The following is a 22735-nucleotide window of genomic DNA, read 5'->3' as shown; positions in this document are numbered from 1 at the left end:
GGGCTGTCATGCCAGATCAAGTCCGCCTGCCCAAATAGCGTCCGTCTGATAAATGTCTTCAATGTCTTTCGAACCCTGTTGCTATGCACTTATCTAATCTTCTTGCACTTGAATAGCATTGAGGTCGATGCAGGCTCACTAGTCAGCTGTAGCTTTTATGTTAGCATGGCCATTTTATATTAAAACACCTGCTAGCATTCTAATTTCACACGCAATTCGCTCCGCTAATGTTACGGAGTTGGCTAGTTAAACCCACATTACATCAGCCAAAGTGATAAATATAATTCCATGACTGGATACTAGTTTGTTTCCAATCATAGCTAACTAGCTTACTTACTTAGCTAGCTTACTTACTTATCACATAGCTTTTATGTTTATATTTACATATAACATAATCGGACATAATCTGGCATGACAGGACCGACCACGTCTGCTCTACTCGTTCTAGAACGTTCTGAGGAGGGAGGGGTGGCTGTGACACGCGCATGCGTATGGCGGGGATTGGGGAGGAGGGGGGGGGGGGCCTGCCTGGTCACTGGAGCCTCTCTTCAGTCCATACAAGCGACCACCTAGAAGGGAGGGATAGGGACAGAGGGAGGGAGGGGAAGGTTTAGGAAAGAGAGAAAAAGAGAGGTTAGAGAGAGAGAGAGAGACGTAGTTTCAGGGGTGCAAACTGGTGATGGCCCCAAAAGGTGACAACATGATTAAAGCGCGGCTGGATGACATAGTTTCGATGAACTACTTTTCAAAGTAGCTCTAATTCTCTGAAGGATAGATTTAGTGTAGTTCAAAGTATTGGGTAATCTAGTTCAAATCTATTTTCAGAGAAGCTTCCCCAACACTGGTCCTGCCACACACAGTGATGTGGCTAGGGCCCGAGGTGTGTGTGTGTGTGTGTGTGTGTGTGTGTGTGTGTGTGCGCGCGTGTGGTGTGTGTGCGTGCGTGCAGGGTGTGTGTGTACCTGTGCGATGTTGATGCCGGTCAGTTTCTCCACCGCCGCGGGGAGGCGTGTCATGATGTCCAGCACCTCCCCCGTCAGCTTGGCCGCGCCCACCTCCCCGCCGCCGCTCGACACCATGGTAACCTTGTGGACCTCCGACAGGGGCCGGCTGATCTCCTCCGCTATCTAGCGGGCGGCAGGGGAACATACATTTTTTTTATTTTTTTTAAGTGAAGACAGACAGGAAAGTAAGGAGAAGAAGGGAGAGAGAGAGAGGGTATGTCAGCAGGGCACGGGCTGGATTCTAACCCATGCCGACATGGGCATAATGTGTGCACTGTAGACCACGGTGCTAGACCACTGGACCACCCCAGGCCACAAACACACATAGGTTAGATGGTGCACTCTGACATTAGCATTTTTTGCGTTTGTGTGTTTGCACAACACACATGCAAAACAGTAACCCTCCCATGTCAACAGCGTGTGTGTGTGTGTGTGTGTGTGTGTGTGTGGGTCAGGGGAGGCCGGTGGAGACGGAAACCGGAGGACGACGGCGGGGCCGTTCTGGGTCTGATACCGTTTCTCATTCCGTCCCGTTGCCATGACAATGAGCCAGACCTCCCGGTTTCTACCTCCGCCGGCCTCCCCCGGCCTGGGTGCAGAGCACTGGAGGTTTCTGGCGTGTTCCGGCATGTTCTCTCACCAGGGGGAGCTTCTCCAGCAGCATGTCCACCATGGCGCCCTCCTTGTACTGCTGGAAGGCCTCCGCCTTCTTAGTCATCTGCTCAGCCTCCGCTCGGCCCTTGGCCTCCACAACAAAGGCCTCAGCCTCCCCCCTCATCTGGAGGGAGGGAGAGGGGGGGGGGGGGGGGAGAGGGAGGGAGGGAGGGAGGGAGAGGGGGGGGGGGAGAGGGAGGGAGGGAGGGAGAGAAGGAGGGAGGGAAGGAGGGAGGGAGGGAGGGAACGAGAGGGAGGGCGGGAGGGAGGAAGAGAGAGAGGGAGGAAGGGTGGGAGGGAGGGAGGAAAGGGGGAGAGAGGGAGGAAGAGAGAGAGGGAGGAAGGAAAGGGGGAGAGAGAGAGAGGGAGGGATGGAGAGAGAGAGAGAGAAATAGAGAGAGAAGAGATAGAGAGAGAGAAGAGATAGAGAGAAGGGAGAGAGAGAGAGTCAAGTCAAGTCAAGTCAGCTTTATTTGTATAGCACGTTTTGCTGAACCAAAGTGCTTCACAGTTGAGCACAGAGAGACAGAGAGAGACACACACACACACGGTGCTTGGTGCGTGGTATATATGCAGGGGTGCACATAACTTTTTGGGGCCAGTGCTCAGAGGAGCACCTAGGGATGCTGCTTGGTGCTCCCCGAGCTCGCGAGTCACGACCCGTCCCACAGGATGGATAAAAAAGGGATACATGGATAACTTATATTAGCAAAACGACATTTATTCATGAATAAAGATGAACGAACAAATGATTGTGTGCAAAACAAAAGAAACAAATGCAAAATCAAATGACTGCTCTTTAAGCATGAAAGTCTGTCAGACTCCTTTAAACACAATGAAATCAACTGACATCTCTTTAAGCACTAACTGAATGTCTGTTCTTTAAACACACTGAAATAAACGGACATCTCTTTAAGCACTGCTCTGTTCTGTAAACACTGAAATCAACTTTTCAACAAAAAGTTACAGCCTAAGCATTTATTTATGCTACAAGCTTAATCATCATCATCACTGCTCTCTTGACTGCTGTTATCACTGTCCTCAATTTCAACCATGGTAGAGGATGTTGTAGGGTTAGGGTTTTTAAAGCTTTATCACTTTAAATAGCTCATTATTTTGATTGTGCAACAAAGTCTTTTTTTTCCCTTTTCTAATATAATTCCCAACCATATTCCCTGGGTCAGGGGTCGAGGTGCGATAATGAAGCTGTAAAACAAACGGAAACGTGTCCCTTGGTGTTGTTTTTCCTTTCAGCGACGAGTCGTTCGGGACAGAATTTTCACGTGGCGGCGTGATAACCGTGCGATACGCGATACGCGGAATGAAAGTATGAGTTACGATACTTTCAGAATGTTTTCGTGAGGGGAGTCGCCGTGGTCGTCGTCGGTCGACTGTTGTGATGGATTACTCGTCGGGCCTTCGGCTGAGGGGACGGCAAATAGTTACTTAGTGGGGCTTGCAGTGATGCAGCAGTCAGCAGTCAGCAGTTGGATTTTGAGGAAGTAAATTCCTCTCCCAGCGGTTCCAGCTGTTGGTGCGCAAGAGCGCCTTCATGCGGCTGATCTGCCGTGCAGCATGCATTTTGGCGACGCATGCGCACTGGCGCACCAGTTATGTGCACCCCTGTATATATGGTTGTTTCCAGTGGAGGCTGGTGGAGGTAGATATCGGAGGATGGGCTCAGTATAATGCATGGAAGGGAATGAGGAACGGTATCAAACACACGTTCCTCATTCCATTCCATCCTTTACGTGGAGCCCATCCTCATGATTTCTACCTCCCCCAGCCTCCCGTGGTTATTTCAGTGTCTGTGTTACTGTAAACACACGTATTGTGAGTCACAGTCACAGTGGATGAGAGCCCACAGCGCCCTCTACAGGACTAGAAGAGAAGTGCAGCAGGTCAGAGTGAACCGCAGTGTTTCTGGTTCCTGTGTGTGTGAGAGGTTCACTCACCCTGATGGACTCAGCCTCGGCCTCGGCCTCCATGATGAGCTGCAGACTGGTGGAAGACAGGGAGAACAGTTCTGTCAGACATTTTATTAACCACTTAGCAGACACTTTTATGAATGAATGAATGAATGAATGAATGAATGAATGGTCTTTATTGTCATTGATATAGTACAGGTACCAAACAACGAAATTTGGGAGGGGGGGCTCCCCTGGTGCTAGGAAAAAAACCTAAAAACAAGAAGGGAAAAGAGCTGGTTTACATAAATAAAGGCTATGTACACTATCCACTATACTATACTATACAAATAAAACACTGTGCTGTACTCTATGCTATGCTATACCTATTCTAACATTTCCTATCTCTGAACCTTATGTACCCGAGGGTTGTCATATTGCACATAGTGTTATTGCACATTCATTTAAAGTGTCACAGTTTGCAGGTTTGAAATGTTCACAGTTGTGTTTCAGTATTGCACTTGATTTCAATCTAGTAGCTGCCATCAAATTGTCTAGATTGTCCAGGGCCTAGAACCTAGGTCTTTGCTGTGTTCAGGGCCTGAATGGCCCTGGGGTAGAAGCTGAGCTTCAGTCTGTTTGTCCTTGCGAACATGGTCCTGAACCGCCTGTCCGGGGGCAGCCGAGCAAAGTGTTCGTACCCAGGGTGGGATGGGTCTCTGGAGGCCTTGGAGGCCTTCCTGAGGCAGCGTGTGTTGTACAGCTCTTCCAGAGAGGGGAGGGGGGCGCCGGTGATCTTCTGGGCCGATCTCACGACTCTCTGTAGCGCATTCCTCTCTGCGGCTGTGCAGCTGGAGAACCACACGCAGATGCAGTAGGTGAGGATGCTCTCCACTGCGCAGCGGTAGAAGGTCACAAGCATCTCCTGTCCGATGTGGTTTTTCCTGGGTTTATCCAAAGCGACTTACAATGAGGAGGTGGAAGGTGGAAGTATGAACCCCGTCCTACCTCCACCGGCCTCCGGGTCGGGGGTCAGGGGGTCAGGGTACTCACCCCGGGGGGGTCGGGGGTCAGGGTACTCACCCCGGGGGTCAGGGTACTCACCCCGGGGGGTCAGGGGGTCAGGGTCTACTCACCCCAGGGGTCAGGGGTCAGGGGGTCAGGGGTCAGGGTGTACTCACCGCGTGGCCTCGGCCAGCTTCTCCAGGCGGAACCTCTCGGCCTCGGCGGGCTTCTTCACGGTGGCCTCCAGCTCCTTCTCCCTGCGCGTGATCTCCTGCTCCTGCAGCATGATCTGCTGGGCGCGCTCCACCACCTGCACCTGCATCTTCTCCTCCTCGATACGCTGCTTGGTCTTGGCCACCTGAGAGAGGAGAGGAGAGGAAAGGAGAGGAGAGGGGGGTAGAGGAGAGGGGGGTAGAGGAGAGTGGGGGTAGAAGGAGAGTGAGAGGGTGAGAGAGGAGAGGAGAGGAGAGGGGGGGTAGAGGGAGCAGGAGAGTGAGGGTAGAAGGAGGGTGAGAGGGTGAGAGAGGAGAGGAAAGGAGAGGAGAGGAGAGGGGGGTAGACAGAGAAGGAGAGTGAGGGTAGAAGGAGGGTGAGAGGGTGAGAGAGGAGAGGAAAGGAGAGGAGAGGAGAGGGGGGTAGAGGGAGAAGGAGAGTGGGGGTAGAAGGAGGGTGAGAGGGTGAGAGAGGAGAGGAGAGGAGAGGAGAGGGGGGGTAGAGGGAGAAGGAGAGTGAGGGTAGAAGGAGGGTGAGAGGGTGAGAGAGGAGAGGAAAGGAGAGGAGAGGAGAGGGGGGTAGAGGGAGAAGGAGAGTGAGGGTAGAGGGAGAAGGAGAGTGAGGGTAGAAGGAGGGTGAGAGGGTGAGAGAGGAGAGGAGAGGAGAGGGGGGTAGACAGAGAAGGAGAGTGAGGGTAGAAGGAGGGTGAGAGGGTGAGAGAGGAGAGGAAAGGAGATGAGAGGAGAGGGGGGTAGAGGGAGAAAGAGAGTGGGGGTAGAAGGAGGGTGAGAGGGTGAGAGAGGAGAGGAGAGGAGAGGGGGTGAGAGAGAAGACAGGAGAGAGGTAGAAGGGGAAGGAGAAGAGAGGTGAAGAGAGGGAAGCCACTTAGGCTTTTGTTGTTTTGAAGTGTTTAAAAAGTAGCTCATTGAGCAATTGTGGGGTTATCACTAGCCATTAATTAGGTCTTTATTCGGTCTTATTCTCGTGTTATAAGTCATGTAGTCGCAGTTAGATGTGATGTTTCAGCAAAGCTCCATCACTGGCTCACATCCGGGGATTGAACCAGCGACCTCGGGGTTACTGGCTAGTCTGGGGGGGGAGGGGGGGTACAGGGGGGTACAGGGTGGTACAGTCATGGAACGTACCTGTAGCTGGTAGGCCATCTCAGACTCGGCCTTCTTGGTGTTAACCTCGATGTCGTAGCTGGCCTTCTTCAGCTCGTAGTCCCTCTGGGCCTTGGCCATCTGGATCTCGTTGACGTACTGGGCCGAGATCTTCTCCTGCATGGCGTGGGCCTCCTGTGGGACAGACACAGAAAAGGAAGAAAAGGAAAAGGAGGAGAGAGAAAAGGGGAAGACAGAAGGGGAGGAGGGAAGGGAAGGAGGGAAGGGAAGGAGGGAAGGGAGGTCAGAAGGAGAGTAGAGAATGAGTGGAGAGAAGGGGAGGAGAGAAGGGAGGACAGAAGAGAGGACGAGAAGGAGAGGACAGAGGGAGAAGAGAGGGGATGAGAGAAGGAGAGAAGGAGAGAAGGTAAGGAGACGGTGAGGAGAGAAGGGAGGACAGAAGAGAGGACAGAATGAGAGGACAGAGGGAGAAGAGAGGGGAGGAGAGAAGGAGAGGAGAGGAGAAGGTGAGGAGAGGAGAAGGTGAGGAGAGAAGGAGGAGAAGAGAGGTCTTACCCTGATGACTGCATCCCTCTTGAACTGGGCCTCTCCCATGCGAGCGTCCTTCTGGACCTGGGCGGTCCTGGCTTTCCCCAGTGAGTGGAGGTAGTCCTGGTAACCCAGGACGACCAAGACAACAACAACAACAACAACAACAACAACAACACCACCTGGTTACGTTCTGTTTGTTCTACAGACCAGGTTTCACCTGGCATTTCGTGACGTTAGAATTATAAGGTTTTTTGTCAAAATTGAGTTTTTTACATAATCTGATCCATTAGGTGTTTATTAATGCCTGTGTGGTGTTCTTTTTAAAATGTTGAAATTCTTGAGTTAGTAATTCATAAAATACAAAGGTTCCATCTCACAAAACATAATGGAATGGAAAAACTTTGACGCTCAATATCTCTGAACTGCCCTAAACGGAGATAGAACCTGATCATTCTAAGCTCACGATTTACCTGAACAATAAGACAGACGGACTGTTCCACAGACCCTGATTATACACCAGCGGAGGCTTCAGTATATACGGTCCCAGTGAGGAATCTAATGGCGCTTTTCCACTATCGGCCCGGCTCGGCTCGGGTCGGCTCGCTTCGGCACGCTTCGGCACGCTTTTGAACAGTTCTGGTTTTCCACTATACACAAGAGACCAGGAACGAGTAGGAGGAGTAGGCGGAGTTACGCGTCATAAAAGCGCGCCATGGTGGTGACGTATATTTTCACGAGACACAACACAGCCACAACAATAGGAATGGAATGGAATGGAATGGAATGGAATGGAATGGACTTTATTTATTTGTCATTGCTACAGTACAGGTACCAAACAACGAAATTTAGGAGGGGTGGCTCCCCTGGTGTTAGGAAAGGAAAAAGAAAACACATTTTAGAAAAAGCATAGATGCATAAAATCACAAGAAGGTAAGGAGCTGGTTTACATCAATAAAGGCTATGTACACAATCCACTGTACTATACTGCACAGATAGTCAACTAGGGTTGTCATATTGCACAAAGAGTATTTTTTCACATTATTTTAAAGTGTCACAGTTTGCAGGCTTGAAAATGTACATGTTTGTGCCTCAGCACTAGCTGCCATACAATCCGTCCGGACTGACCTGGGCCCAGAACTTAGGCCTTTTCTGTGTTCAGGGCCTTGACGGCCCTGTGGTAGAAGCAGTCCTTCAGTCTGTTTGTCTTAGCGGCCGGGGTCCTGTACCTCCTGTTCGAGGGCAGCTTGACAAAGTGTACGTGCCCAGGGTGGGTCGGGTCCCTGGAGATCTTGGAGGCCCTCCTGAGACAGCGTGTGTTGTACAGCTCCTCCAGAGAGGGGAGGGGGGCGCCGGTGATCTTCTTTGCTGTTCTCACGACTCTCTGTAGCTCGTTTCTCTCCGCTGTTGTGCAGCTGTGGAACCAGTTGGAGATGCCGAAGGTGAGGATGCTCTCCACTGCGCCGTGGTAGAAGGCCACCAGTATCTCCTGCTTGTTGTGTTGTTTCCTGAGGCATCTCAGGGTGTATAGCCGCTGTTGTGCCCTCTTGATGGTGCCTTTAGTGTTGTCCTTCCAGGCCAGGTCATCCCGCATGTTGTGTCCCAGGAATAGCAACATGGAGGAACTTGAAGCTATCGTATACTTTTTCCTCGGCATGTGGTATATTATTAACCGTGATTTTTTGGAGAGAAAGAGAGAGAGGAAGCTATGTACACATAATAAAGTCATGTTTTTTGAACCCTTAAAACCACTGCCTTCACTTGTCTGCTTTATGAACTGTAGTATCATTGTGTGCCGTGTTATTCACGGACAAACATGGTGCCCGGGGGCACCCTTTGCGGGTTAATAACTGTGATTTACCGTGGGTTAGGATAACAATTCAAACGTGTCCGGATAGGGGAGAGGACAGGGAATCCAAAACCATTTAAATGGTGTCGATACTACACTCCTATCACGGTCGACACAGCGCGGAGCGAATTCCCGGGTAGAAATGGTCTGTCCCCCCGCTGATATCCTCCATGACGTGCTGCTGCTTAGAGCAGCGGGTGAACTCCCGGTTCATTGAGTTTACGGTTAAAAGCATATCTTCTCGGGGTGTCAGCGCGGTGGTTAAGGGCTCAAAATGACCGTATACCGATGGTGAAGTTAGCAAAGGAGTATTGTGTTTGTACCACCTTCATAGCCGGTGTTATTCACGGGCAAAGACGGTGCCCGGAGGCACCCTTTGCGGGTTAATAACTGTGATTTACCGTGGGTTAGGATAACAATTCAAACGTGTCCAGATAGGGGAGAGGACAGGGAATTCAAAACCATTTGAATGGTGTCGATACTACACTGCTATCACGGTCGACACAGCACGGAGCGAATTCCCTGTTAAAACTTTTCTCTCCCCCCGCTGTCAACGGGAGTTTCATCCAGCAGCAAGCGGTGCTGCGAGCAGCAGCGGGTGAACTCCCGGTTCATTGAGTTTACGGTTAAAAGCATAACTTCTCGGGGTGTAAAGCACTCTCTCTATTTTGGGCTAAACTGTGCAGTGTAGCCGGCGTCCTGGTTCCTCCAGCAACCGGACACTTCCATAAATAACAACACATATGTAATATGTATATATGTATAATACCACGTTCATTGATAAAATGACGCCAGGGATGGAAAGGGGTGATGGCAGTTTTAGAACCGGGATGATGAAGCGCTGGACTATGGAACGGCACAGCACAGCACAACGGGGGGAAATGCGATAAGAATTATGTCAAAATGCAGCACCATCATGCACAGATCAGCCTTAAAACATGTAGGGCCGGTTTCAGAGACAAGGCTTAAGCCTAGTCCTGGACTAAATCACACTTTCAATGTAAAATCTCCATTGAAGATGTTTTTAAGTCTAGGATTAGGCTTAAGCCTTGTCTGTGAAACCGGGTAACGTTATATATATCGTTATACAGGGAGCGATGTATTTCTACGGAAAGGCTGATAGATTGTAGAATCTTCTTGTCGGTAAAGCGATGGAATCAATCTATTGAGGATTGTGATCATAAATGCGTTGTGTCATCTCAGGATAGATTAGGTGCACAGCATACACGATTGGACACGGAAATAGGATGTTCAACACGGGTCGGAATCTCTGTACTTGATTTATTAAGACAGTCAGCGAATGGTCCATCAGCACAGTATCTCAGCATCGGCATTCCACGACATTCAACGACATCATTATGACATACCAGTGGCGGGCGGTGCATTTCACACCTAGGCCTTCAGTGATGTCCGACACATTCCTACCTGAATGATTCTACCTCTTAATACCATCGTTATGACGCCATGGCTCTAGAAACTAGACAGAAACACAGTATAACCGGGCGTTGCATCACCTTAACATAGTCAGACAAGTACAACAGAGTTATATTAATATTTCCGAAGCATTTTTAATCAATAAATCCGCATTTACAATGAAGAGTGTTAAACTAACATCTTTAAGATCGCTACATTACCCACGTCTGTCGTCTCGTCCACCATAATAGCGACAAAGGGTGCCTTTTTAATCTCCATTTTGATCTCTTCTTCCATCACTTCAGCAATAGCAAAAATCAGGTCGTTTTGTATTTTGCCTGACGTCCCAGTAAACACTTTGTTTGTGGACAGGTGGTAATGTAAATCTGGGTTGTTTTCAGCCAGAAAAGAAAGAAACTCAACGTAGTTTCCTCTGTTTGTGGACTTGGCGCTTTCATTGTGTCCCCTAAATGAAAGTTATTGTTTACCCAAAAACAGGACACAATCGATCAGTATTATCGATCAGTCAACGAAAGCTTTCGTTGTGAGGCTCCGTTTCCCTGCGCACTTTCAAAAGTTTCACATCTACCGGCATAGTTTACGCATCTCAATAGTGAATATCAATAGTGCGTATCAATAGTGCGTGTCAATAGTGCGTATCCAATCAAAAGACGTGCTGGGTGCTGACATCATTGAGCCTTACAGCAGGCGCCGTTGTTGCTTTTGCTCGCATCTACGTAGGTTTACTAGGTACGCCACAGGTTTTCTCGTTCCAACGTTAAGTTACAGGTGTATCCGCGGCACCGTTTAATGTGCAGGCGGGCAGATTTTTTAGCCCCCTAGCAACACATTTTGATTGGATAAAAGCTCTAACATAAAGGCCAGCCCTCCAAATCTCAATCGGAGACTGGAAGCAGCGCAACCAAGAGGAAAGCTATGAAATGAAGAGAATAGACTATGGGGAATCATTAATACATATTTGTGGAAAATATATATTAAAATAAAATGTATATTCTGATGATGTTTAGGCCAGCAGAGAAGGCCTTGCTGGCCCTGACGGCACACCACTGTGACATACAGACAGGCTGATAGATACGAGTGCAGCGCTGTCTTGCTGGTAGTCAAATATATTTATTTATACAGCATATGGATGTTACGTGCCTGTTAGCCTACTTGCCGCTTTCAGTTCTAGTAGATTTGTAGTTTAGATCTCGCAACCAGGGATTGGGAAGCGATGTATTTCTACGAAAAGGCTGACTGACGCGGGGTTCATACAATCTCCGCGTTTATAGAGTGCTCCGGTGTCTTGCTGGTAGTCAAATATATTTATTTATATATACAGCATATGGATGTTACGTGCCTGTTACCTGCCGATTTCAGTTCTAGTAGTTTAGATCTCGCAACCAGGGAAACGCCAACAAGACGCGAATCTACCGGCATTTGACTCATGAGTGAACGGCGAAAATGCCTGGACGGCACAGCTTGGGATTCCATTGAAGTTACAGGGAACTATGTGTGAAAGAGGCTTAAATGTTGAAATAACATTAATACAATGTTCATTGATAAAATGACATAAGGGATGGAAAGGGGAGATGGCAGTTTTAGAAGGGGGATGATGAAGCGCGCTGGACTGAGGAACAGCATAGGCACAGCACATCGCCATAATAGCGATTTTTTTGGGCTATGCTTGTTGTAAATAAAAGTTCTATGATGCATTGAAATGACATTAAACTAAGATAATACGATGGTTATCATATTTTTTCTAATCTTTATTAATACGTTATTACAGAAACAGTAAGTGTTTCCCACCCTGGGTACGAACACTTTGCCCGGCTGCCCTCGAAAAGGCGGTACAGGACCATGGCCGCAAGGACAAACAGACTGAAGCTCAGCTTCTACCCCAGGGCCATCCAGGCCCTGAACACAGCAAAGACCTAGGTTCTGGGCCCTGGACAGTCTGGACGGATTGATGGCAGCTGCTGGATTGAAAAAATCAGGTGTAGTGCTGAGGCACAAATGTGTTCATTTCAAGCCTGCAAACTGCGACACTTTAAATGAATGTGCAATAACACTATGTGCAATATGACAACCTTAGTCGTTTTATCTGTACAGTATAGTATAGTAGATAGTGTACATAGCCTTTATTTATGTAAACCAGCTCCTTTCCCTTCTTGTTTTTTTCGTTTTTTTTCTTTCCTAGCACCAGGGGAGCCACCCCTCCCAAATGTCGTTGTTTGGTACCTGTATAGCAATGACAATAAAGACCATTCATTCATTCATTCATTCATTCATTCATTCAAGTGACATTTTCCTAGAGCGAAATCTGTTGTGGTATTTAAAAATGGCGGTTAGTGATGAAATCTATGAACATGGGATGACGATTTCCATTGACCAATCAACGGTGTGCAGCGTCACACGTCACACGCAGCCTGGCAAAAAGGTTCCGGGTCTTAAAAAGGTTCCTGCCCTCGAAGGGTAGCTAAAGAACCGACCCGACCCGACCCGTGCTGACCCAGGCTGACAAATGGAAAAGCGCCAAAGAAGCAGGCCAACCAGGGCTGACCCGGGTCAGCCCTCTAGTGGAAAAGCCCCATAACCCACAACCTAAGTGTTGTTTAGCGCCATGCTCTACCAACTGAGCCGACACAGGGCCGTTCCTCATTCCCTGGCGTGCGTTTAGATGACGGTGGAGGTAGTAACTGGAGATCGGGCTCATTGGGACACACATGCGTTTTACAACGAGCCCGTCCTCCGATTTCTACCTCCAGCAGCCTCACCTGGGGGACACACCGGGACTAAAACGTCAATATTCAGTGAGGAATGAGGGGCTCTCGGCAGCGGGGAGGGGGCGTGAGAGCTAGAAAGCAGACCTGGTCGTCGTGCACGTCTTTGAGGGTGTAGCTGACCACACTGATGCCCATGTTGACCAGGTCGGAGGAGGCCACCTTGAACACCTGCTCCGAGAACTTCTTACGGTCCTTGTAGATCTCCTGTAGGGGTGAGAGGGGTGTAGTGGATCAGTGAAGGCCCTCAGACACCAAACCTCACTTGTGGCGCAGGAGGTAGAGCCGCCGTCTAATGATCGCAAGGTTGGCAGATCGGCGGTTCGAGCCCCGGCTGGCCACATGTCGAAGTGTCCTTGGGCAAGACACTGTACCTTGCATGGTAGCTTGCCGCCATTAGTGTGTGAATGTGTGTATGAATGGGTGAATGAGATGCTGTTGTAAAGCGCTTTGGATAAATTACTACCCATCTTCCACCGTAGACTGAAGACCTCCATCTCTTCAGGCTACATCTTAACTGTCCCTCCTAAAGACCTCCTCATCCCCACTACCCCCCCCCCCTGTACAATTTCTCTACTGTAAATAAATAAAAAAGATCAAATAAAAAGGAATTCTTCCTTCTTCGAGCATTGTAGCTGCCCCTCGTCATAGCTTATACTTTTTCTTATGATGACTGGTGGATGGATGATTCACTTACTTTAGACAAATGTATTTGTTGTAAGTCACTTTGGATAAAGGCCAAAAATGCCAAAAATGTAAATGTAATGATTACGGTAATTGTGAAAAATATTTTGAATGGTCAATAACCCCCATGACGTTACTGTGTATCAATGTGCAGTTGTTTCATTTCTTAAATACTGCCTGTCATCTACCATCGATTTTCTATTTTTTTTATTTAAGCAGGGGAGGTCCTACTTTTTCAGAAGGGTTGGGGTTATATCATAAACCCACATTGTAATTAAAAACATAACACAATTCATTCATTACATATCAATTACGGAATGCGCTGGAATGTTTCGAGTGCTATGATGGGGAACACAGTACTGAGATGGGTGTGCTGGTGTAATACACTACTGTGGCCTGTAGGGTGTGCTGTTGCAGTTCACCTCAACGGTCAGGTGGGCGATGATCGCCCTCTGGTGGCCCTCCAGCGTCTCCAGGGCGATGTGGGCGATCTCGCCCTCCGACTTCCCCATGAACATCTGACAGGCTGCGGCCAGCATCTGCTTGTTCTGCCCCTGGATCTTCATCTGGAGGGCAAAGGTCACAGCGCTAAAGACCCCTCCTAAAGACCTCTTCACCCCCCCCACTACCCCTCTGTACAGACCTCTTCACCAGTGGTGTAGTCTAGTTTTTTCTAGTGGGTATACCGTGATTTTGCCCTCCCAGTCAGAGCGACACCTGTCCCGTAGCGACACCCCATAAGCACCACCACACTCACTTATGCATACAGTATGCACCTACACCGGTGTTCGCTGCCTTGGGGGGGGGGGGGGGGTGGCATGGACTACATCAAGCTGCCTCACGCTACAGAAACAGCAGATAGGCTCCTGCCCATCGGTTCTCAAGGCTACTTATGTGGTCTTGACTACATGTCCACTTTCTCACCTGGTTCTTGCTGTCTCTCTGGTGTGCCGACACCATCCTCCTCTCTCTCATTCTCTCCCTCTCTATCCTCCTCTCTCCCTCTTTTGCTGTCAACCAAAAGGCAAATATAACAACCAGAGTATTTATTATTTAATAAGAGGTATACATTGAATTCATATCAAATCATAACATCATTCTAATTGAATATTGGGTTGCTGTGGGCAATATAGTCAGATACTGTCTTTACTTACTCTCTCACCTGTAAGAAAATCGTATGTCCAACTACAAAAAACAGACATTTCCAATGAGTGAGGGTTTGTTCCAATGCTTCAATCCACTGTCCATGTACTGTAAATATACCATTATGGTATTACCATAAAGCCCAATTCTAGCAGAATAAGAAAGATTGTATATCTACTTTAAGTAAAATAATAAAGTGCATCCAGTTAGCTCTTTAGCTGGCATGTGTGCAGCAGACTAGCTCATCTAATCACCTCTGAGCTAGCTAGCTTGCTAGTTCTTTGACACTATTATTCACTCCATGAAAATATAATCAGACACTTTCTAATCACAATAATAACGACTAATTTGAACCAACTTTCTCTGTCAGAACACAGTAATTATATTTGCTAACGTTTCAACTTGCTTACTTTCTTCTGCAGAGCTTTCACCCTGCAAAAACTATCTCGCGTCGCACGAGCACACAAAACAAAAACAAAAACATTCTCCAGCGCGGCACGAAGCTGTGTGTGGAGGTAGGTCTGGCCCGCCCACCCCAAGGCAATTGTAGGGGAAATACTGAGAGCATTCTGAACGACTGGTTATGCGATAACAAACATGTCAGAAAGTTCGAAGTAAGTGCTTCGTAACACAGACGGGGTGAATTTTATGAATAAAAGTGTGAAAGTTCTGTCACAAAACGCTGTTACGTATCCTCGCGCATTTTTTAGTGGGTATACGCAAATCCTTGGCCTTTCCTAGTGGGTATACGGCGTAGTCCTGCGTATCACGTAGACTACACCCCCCACTACCCCTCTGTACAGACCTCTTCACCCCCCACTGCCCCTCTGTACAGACCTCTTCACCCCCCACTACCCCTCTGTACAGACCTCTTCACCCCCCCACTACCCCTCTGTACAGACCTCTTCACCCCCCACTACCCCTCTGTAAAGACCTCTTCACCCCCCCACTACCCCTCTGTACAGACCTCTTCACCCCCCACTACCCCTCCTAAAGACCTCTTCACCCCCCACTACCCCTCTGTACAGACCTCTTCACCCCCCACTACCCCTCTGTAAAGACCTCTTCACCCCCCACTACCCCTCTGTACAGACCTCTTCACCCCCCCACTACCCCTCTGTACAGACCTCTTCACCCCCCACTACCCCTCTGTACAGACCTCTTCACCCCCCACTACCCCTCTGTACAGACCTCTTCACCCCCCACTACCCCTCTGTACAGACCTCTTCACCCCCCACTACCCCTCTGTACAGACCTCTTCACCCCCCCACTACCCCTCTGTACAGACCTCTTCACCCCCCCACTACCCCTCTGTACAGACCTCTTCACCCCCCCACTACCCCTCTGTAAAGACCTCTTCACCCCCCCACTACCCCTCTGTACAGACCTCTTCACCCCCCCACTACCCCTCTGTACAGACCTCTTCACCCCCCACTACCCCTCTGTACAGACCTCTTCACCCCCCACTACCCCTCTGTACAGACCTCTTCACCCCCCACTACCCCTCTGTAAAGACCTCTTCACCCCCCCACTACCCCTCCTAAAGACCTCTTCACCCCCCACTACCCCTCTGTACAGACCTCTTCACCCCCCACTACCCCTCTGTACAGACCTCTTCACCCCCCACTACCCCTCCTAAAGACCTCTTCACCCCCCCACTACCCCTCTGTACAGACCTCTTCACCCCCCACTACCCCTCCTAAAGACCTCTTCACCCCCCCACTACCCCTCTGTAAAGACCTCTTCACCCCCCCACTACCCCTCTGTACAGACCTCTTCACCCCCCCACTACCCCTCTGTACAGACCTCTTCACCCCCCACTACCCCTCTGTAAAGACCTCTTCACCCCCCACTACCCCTCTGTAAAGATGTACTACTACTGTCGCTTTTTAAAATTTATATATTATATGACAGCAGCTGGTGAAAGGGGGAACAAGTCATAAAACGCTACTTTACATTGTTAACAGATCCATTGCATTGCAATGTTTTGGCTTGACTAGCGAGTGTGTCACTGATTTTCAACAACGTTGACATTTATTTACATTTTATTCAGAATAAAAGTCTGAACATTTGGATTGGTTGCCGACTTGTTCCCCCTTTCACCAGCTGCCGTCACAAATTAGAATGTACTACTGATTGTTGATTGTGGCCGACTGTTGTTGGTCCCAAAGCATTTTACTATGTCAATGGACCTATCGCTAAGCCACGCCCCCTTTGAAAACTCGGACAAACAAACAACGCTTCACTGACAGTGACTGACTGACCGACCGTGACTGAATGACATTCAATGGCTTACAATGGCGGGAGTTGGCAAATTTCAGATTTCTGATTTACCACAGCAAGTAACAGAAATGTTTTTTAAAGATGACAAGAATATTTTGTCTAGAAGCTTTTCACCATCAGGTATAGTATTATATAGTATTAGCCTCCGACTTCCCCATGAACATCTGACAGGCTGCGGCCAGCATCTGCTTGTTCTGCCCCTGGATCTTCATCTGGAGGGCAAAGGTCACAGCGCTAAAGACCCCTCCTAAAGACCTCTTCACCCCCCCACTACCCCTCTGTAAAGACCTCTTGTGGTGACTGTTTCCTCCTTAGTCACCGCGACTGTTGAACTGTAAACTTTAGTTGACTCGTGATACCAACACCGACGACTTCTGTACGTTACAATCATTTGTTTACTTTATTATAAAAACATGATACACTAAAAAGTTCCGCATGTGGCAACACGGTCAAAGACTGTGTGCTCACCAGTTCAATCAGTAACACCTGTAGCCTACCGGTGAGCTCACCTATATACCTGTGCACTCCTATGTCCTCGCCACTGATAGGGCTTTCACACCGGCAAAGAACCGTGCCGGTTCGCGTTCGCGTTCGGAAACCTCTGAACCTTGGTGCTGTCTGGCGAACGAGCCCGCGTTCATACCAGTGTAACCTGAACCATCCGCGTCATCAACGCTGGGTGATGAAGGGGCGGGATAAACAAAACAATTCACAACTAGATGGCAGCTACTTCACTGGAAAAGAGGATAATATCTTCCACTACTACAGTATCTGAAATAAACACAATTTTCTGTGAAACAAAACAAAAGACACTTTCTATATGCGTTCTTTTACTAATCAGCTGCTCCATTACTGGAATAGAAATGGCTTACGAAATTCGCGTTCGCGCATGTCCGCGCGCGTGTGCGTGTGTGTGTTTGCTGAGCATGTGAGGAAGATAGAGAGAATAATGACACTTTTGATATTGTTTTTGATCACTAATGATTAGAATTAGATTAGATTACATTTTGTCTACTTCCTCCTTGCTGGTCTCTGCAGCCTAGAATAGGACACACCCACTGACGACGTGCCTGTTCTACGTTTTGGTTCGCGCTTGAGAACCACTATTTTTTGGTGCCCGCTGCGAACCAACTTTTCAGGTTCCGAACCAATTGAGCTTCGGTCTGAACGGGCCGGCCGGTTCCAGACTTGGTTCGCGAACGCGAACCGGCACGGTTCTTTGCCGGTGTGAAAGCCCTATCAGTGGTCAACAGTAAAAATGACATCCAGCACAGACATAATGGCTGCAACACCTCTTCACCCCCCCACTACCCCTCTGTAAAGACCTCTTCACCCCCCCACTACCCCTCTGTACACACCTCTTCACCCCCCCACTACCCCTCTGTAAAGACCTCTTCACCCCCCCACTACCCCTCTGTACAGACCTCTTCACCCCCCACTACCCCTCTGTACAGACCTCTTCACCCCCCACTACCCCTCCTAAAGACCTCTTCACCCCCCACTACCCCTCTGTACAGACCTCTTCACCCCCCACTACCCCACTGTACAGACCTCTTCACCCCCCCACTACCCCTCTGTACAGACTTCACCCCCCACTACCCCTCTGTACAGACCTCTTCACCCCCCACTACCCCTCTGTACAGACCTCTTCACCCCCCACTACCCCTCTGTACAGACCTCTTCACCCCCCACTACCCCTCTGTACAGACCTCTTCACCCCCCCACTACCCCTCTGTACAGACCTCTTCACCCCCCACTACCCCTCTGTACAGACCTCTTCACCCCCCCACTACCCCTCTGTACAGACCTCTTCACCCCCCCACTACCCCTCTGTACAGACCTCTTCACCCCCCACTACCCCTCTGTACAGACCTCTTCACCCCCCACTACCCCTCTGTACAGACCTCTTCACCCCCCCACTACCCCTCTGTAAAGACCTCTTCACCACCTCCCCAGCCACCCCCCTCCACCCCCCAGCCCTTCCCCGCCTGGCCCTCCACCCCCCACCCCCTCCCCAGCCACCCCCCTCCACCCCACAGCCACCCCCCTGAGAGAAAGAGAAGGGGGAAGAGAGAGAAAAAAGGAGTGGAAGAGAGGGAGAAGGAGGGGGGGGGTTGGCAGACAGACCTGGGCTATACCAGTGACTGAGATGGGGACTCCATGACGTGTGTAGACCTTATCACTCTTCACGTTCAGGGTCAGGGTGTTCAGAGAGATCCTGGAGAAGAGGAGGAGAGGAGGAGAGGAGAAGAGGAGAGGAGAGGAGGAGAGAGAGAGGAGAGGAGGAGAGAGAGAGGAGGAGAGGAGGAGAGAAGACAGTAATCTTTAGTTCACAATGATAGAGGTCGACACTCACTGAGTGGTAAATACATGCAAAGCAGTGGAGGCTGGTGGACGTAGAAATCGGAGAACGGGCTCATTGTAAGGCACGAGACGGAATGAGGAAATGGTATCAAACATTCCGTCCCATCCAGTCATTCCTGCTGTTCCTTATCCTACTTATGTACTACTACTGTCGCTTTTTAAAATGAATATATTATATGACAGCAGCTGGTGAAAGGGGGAACAAGTCATAAAACGCTACTTTACATTGTTAGCAGATCCATTGCATTGCAATGTTTTGGCTTGACTAGCGAGTCTGTCACTGATTTTCAACAACGTTGACATTTATTTACATTTTATTCAGAATAAAAGTCTGAACACTTGGATTGGTTGCCGACTTGTTCCCCCTTTCACCAGCTGCCGTCACAAATTAGAATGTACTACTGATTGTTGATTGTGGCCGACTGTTATTGGTCCCAAAGCATTTTACTATGTCAATGGACCTATCGCTAAGCCACGCCCCCTTTGAAAACTTGGACAAACAAACAACGCTTCACTGACAGTGACTGACTGACCGACCGTGACTGAATGACATTCAATGGCTTACAATGGCGGGAGTTGGCAAATTTCTGATTTCTGATTTACCACAGCAAGTAGCCTAACATGTTTTTTTTAAAGATGACAAGAATATTTTGTCTAGAAGCTTTTCACCATCAGGTATAGTATTATATAGTATTAGCGAGTTGTTTGTCTGAGTTTCCTGCCTGTAGTGACTTTCGCTGTGATACGATTGGACAATTTCTATTTTGGGGCGTGGCTTAGCGATAGGTCCATTACGGCTGTATGCGATGTACGTGACAAATACAATTTGATTTGGCGCATTACAACGACACTGTCCTCCTATTTCTACGTCCACCAGCCTCTCCTGACACACAGCCGCCTCGCTAGGAAGACACAGTACCTCTGGAGCTGCTGGAAGCAGGGGATCACAAACACCCTGCCGCCAGCTATCATCAGGGGGGGGGAGCGGCAGAACCCTGAGGGACAGAGAGAGAGGAACAGGAAACTGTAGGTCGTCATGACAACCGAAATACGACAGGGCCTTTCAACATACATGTCTACCAGGGGGAGGCTGGTGGAGGTAGAATAATCGGAGGCCGGCCTCATTGTAACGCATGGATCATAATGAGGGATGGTATAAAAAATGCTGTTTGATGATACCGTTCCTCATTCCACACGTGTTTGACACCATTCCTTATTCTGTTCCATGCGTTACAACGAGCCCCGTCCTCCGATTTCTACCTCCACCAGCCTCCACGGATGTCTACGTGGATGAAGGAGTTGATTAGATAAGATACCTGACACCACCATCGCCTCGTTGGGACCACACGTGTAGAACATGGTGAATATTCCTCAAGAGACTGAAAAGGAAGAGCGATTGAAAATGTGAACATTTCTATCGAAGAAAAAAAAAAAGATTAAAAGCTTTTTTTTTTTAAACTAGAATTCTTCCTTCTTCTAGTATTATGACTGCCAATGGCCCCAGGCCCGAGCATTGACTACTTTTTCTTGTGATGACTGATGGATAGATGATGATTCATTTACTTAGACAAATGTATTTGCTGTAAGTCGCTTTGAATAAAGGCATCCGCTAAATGCCAAACATGTACACATGTAAAATGAACTAAAACTTAAAGTAGCAATCCAAAAGGTGGAGAAATAAATAGCTAGTTATCTTAATTGCAGTTCAAGCACTTTCTGGCTATTAGATGTACTTATCCAACTTTTCAACTAGTTTCAACTACTTTTCAATCACAAAATTGCTCAAATGTATTATTTTAATGTGTAGGAGTGTGGACATAAACCATAATGGTAGGCCCTATTTGAGAAATCTATTTATTGCACATTTATGTTCTACAGGACGTGGACGTATAGAGCATTATATTGAGGATATTCTCACTACGTTGTCCAACTAGACTGCACAGACAGAGGCACCGCCCCCGGCCTGTTCTCTTCTAGGGTGCCTTCGTAAAGACGCTCTGGAAATCTGATTAGCACTCATGAAATGCCTCTTGTCCAATCAAATTACTTGGTCGCTTTATGGCGTTGAACCCAGTGTGCGCTCCGGCACTCTCAGAGCGAATTTACGAACGCAGCCATAGTGGGTCTGGTTCTCTAAACTCGAACACGGCCATTTGCTGCTCCATCACGCAGTCGGCAAGGAAACTGCGTCTCCCTCGCGTCTCCCTCGCGAGGAAACGCGTCTCGATCTTGCGACTCTCGTTGATCTCAAGCAGTCGACATTTTTAGAGCAAGTCGTCCAAATTGTATCCTCATCAATGCACGCAGGTATGAAAGACGCAGGTGAAAGACGCTGATCAGCGCTGGTCAGTAAGTGTTGCAAGCATTATGCACAAGCGATTGACAACAAGCGATTGACAATTCATCGTCAGCACAAGTGCAAAGGCATAAATAAAAAACAAAAAACAGTGGTGTGTTGCAATCGGATTCGACAGCAGATAATAATATCTAGGCTACCAAGCTAAAACAAAAGCCAGCTATCCACATATAATCTTTTTGGGTAGACCAAACTGCCTAATATTGAGGTGCGTGTAGCACCAGCATTGACACACTTACGACTTACCAATAACTGACCTAATTCTCTAGTCCACAATGCGAATGTAAAAAATAAGTAAGGTGTTTCTGTCTTCTTGCACGGTGTTATTATGGTGTTATTATGGTGCTATCGTCTGTCCCCGTTACGTCTGAAACACGAGCCGCGTCACACAAATCTGACCTGGAACCCCGCCCACTTATGGAAATGACGATTCCTTCAAAATAAAAGCGCAAGTACTTTTTTTTAATAAATGAGGCCCCTGGTCTCATTATCCATGATGATTATCTAAGATATTATTTTCAGAGCATGAATCAGGGGAATAGGAATGGTTGTTCGTTTTCCTTCCACCATTGAATCAGAATCAGAATTGCTTTTGAATTGCAGAATCCCAATGTACAAGTACACAAGAAAAAAAATATTAAGTTAAATAAGTAATAATAAAGTAATAAAGTGATGGTAGTTGTATAACCCTTCACACTACCGCCTCTCTGACAGTCCACTCAGAGGGAAATATGTTCTGAGAGGGTGCTGCTTATGTTACAAAAATAAGTCATCTTTTAAAACTGTATTTACTTTTGTTCATATTTACTTTTGTAAATACAAGGCAAAATAATGTATTAAATATTGTCACTTGTCAATTGTCTCACTTGTATAATTTATCTTGTCTTATAGCCTTATTTGTCTTTTATAACCACCGCCACTTTATTTCGTTTGTTGCTGCAATGTCGAGGAGCTGAAGACTAATAGTTTTACTCTCTTATACTTGTAAAATGACATATAACAATAAACCTAAAACTTGAAACTTACTTTATTTAAAAATAATATATATGTATTATTAAAGATCATCTGCCCCAAGTGCTGATACCTTGCCTTGGTGAGGCAGCTTGTGTGCTTCTATGACTCTGAGAGCTATACCGGCCGGGGTTTATACCCCTGGCAGGTTCAACCAAGCCGGGCAGGTTTCAGAGGAGGGGCCAGACGAAAAGCAGCACCTGGTCCTCCAGGTTGGGGGTTGGGCGTGGGGCCAACAACCCCATCCCGTAGAAAACAATCTGTTACAAAAACGTTGACGACAGAACAGACCTCAGCCCTGGAAGAAGAAGGATCCTCAATGAGAGGAAACATGACGCTGTGTGATGAAAGCTGTCAAGTCACAGAAGTCACAGAGCCGAAACCCCTTCTGTCAACCAGAGACATACGAATTGG

The 22735-nt window shown here is 48.1% G+C and overlaps 1 protein-coding gene across 1 annotated transcript; it reads right to left on the bottom strand.

Moving 5' to 3' along the window:
• Window positions 1-540: 540 nt before the first annotated feature.
• LOC308157164 (flotillin-1) lies at window positions 541-21671 on the bottom strand. Its single transcript, XM_080530653.1, has 13 exons — window positions 21557-21671; window positions 20271-20333; window positions 19874-19949; window positions 18718-18808; window positions 13587-13730; window positions 12568-12687; window positions 6463-6558; window positions 5929-6081; window positions 4747-4928; window positions 3614-3659; window positions 1645-1782; window positions 963-1127; window positions 541-569 (listed from the first exon to the last, which is right to left on the bottom strand). Exons 2-13 carry the CDS (start codon window positions 20311-20313, stop codon window positions 549-551), a joined length of 1275 nt encoding a protein of 424 aa, XP_080386779.1. The 5' UTR covers window positions 20314-20333; window positions 21557-21671; the 3' UTR covers window positions 541-548.
• Between the last annotated feature and the right edge of the window lie 1064 nt (window positions 21672-22735).

Source organism: Nansenia antarctica, assembly GCF_963989245.1.
Source record: "Nansenia antarctica genome assembly, chromosome: 5".
Taxonomy (NCBI): domain Eukaryota; kingdom Metazoa; phylum Chordata; class Actinopteri; order Argentiniformes; family Microstomatidae; genus Nansenia; species Nansenia antarctica.
The sequence above is the reverse complement of the archived record's forward strand: the minus strand, read 5'-3'. Positions and strand labels throughout refer to the sequence as shown.

Excerpts from the sequence above, each read along its gene's own strand:
- LOC308157164 (XM_080530653.1), bottom strand. The coding sequence starts at position 20,313 with ATGTTCTACACGTGTGGTCCCAACGAGGCGATGGTGGTGTCAG. Across the intron at positions 18,809-19,873 it reads TGCTTCCAGCAGCTCCAGAG|GATCTCTCTGAACACCCTGA; the intron begins GTACTGTGTCTT and ends CCTCTTCTCCAG. Across the intron at positions 6,559-12,567 it reads AAGACGTGCACGACGACCAG|GACTACCTCCACTCACTGGG; the intron begins GTCTGCTTTCTA and ends CTGGGTTACCAG.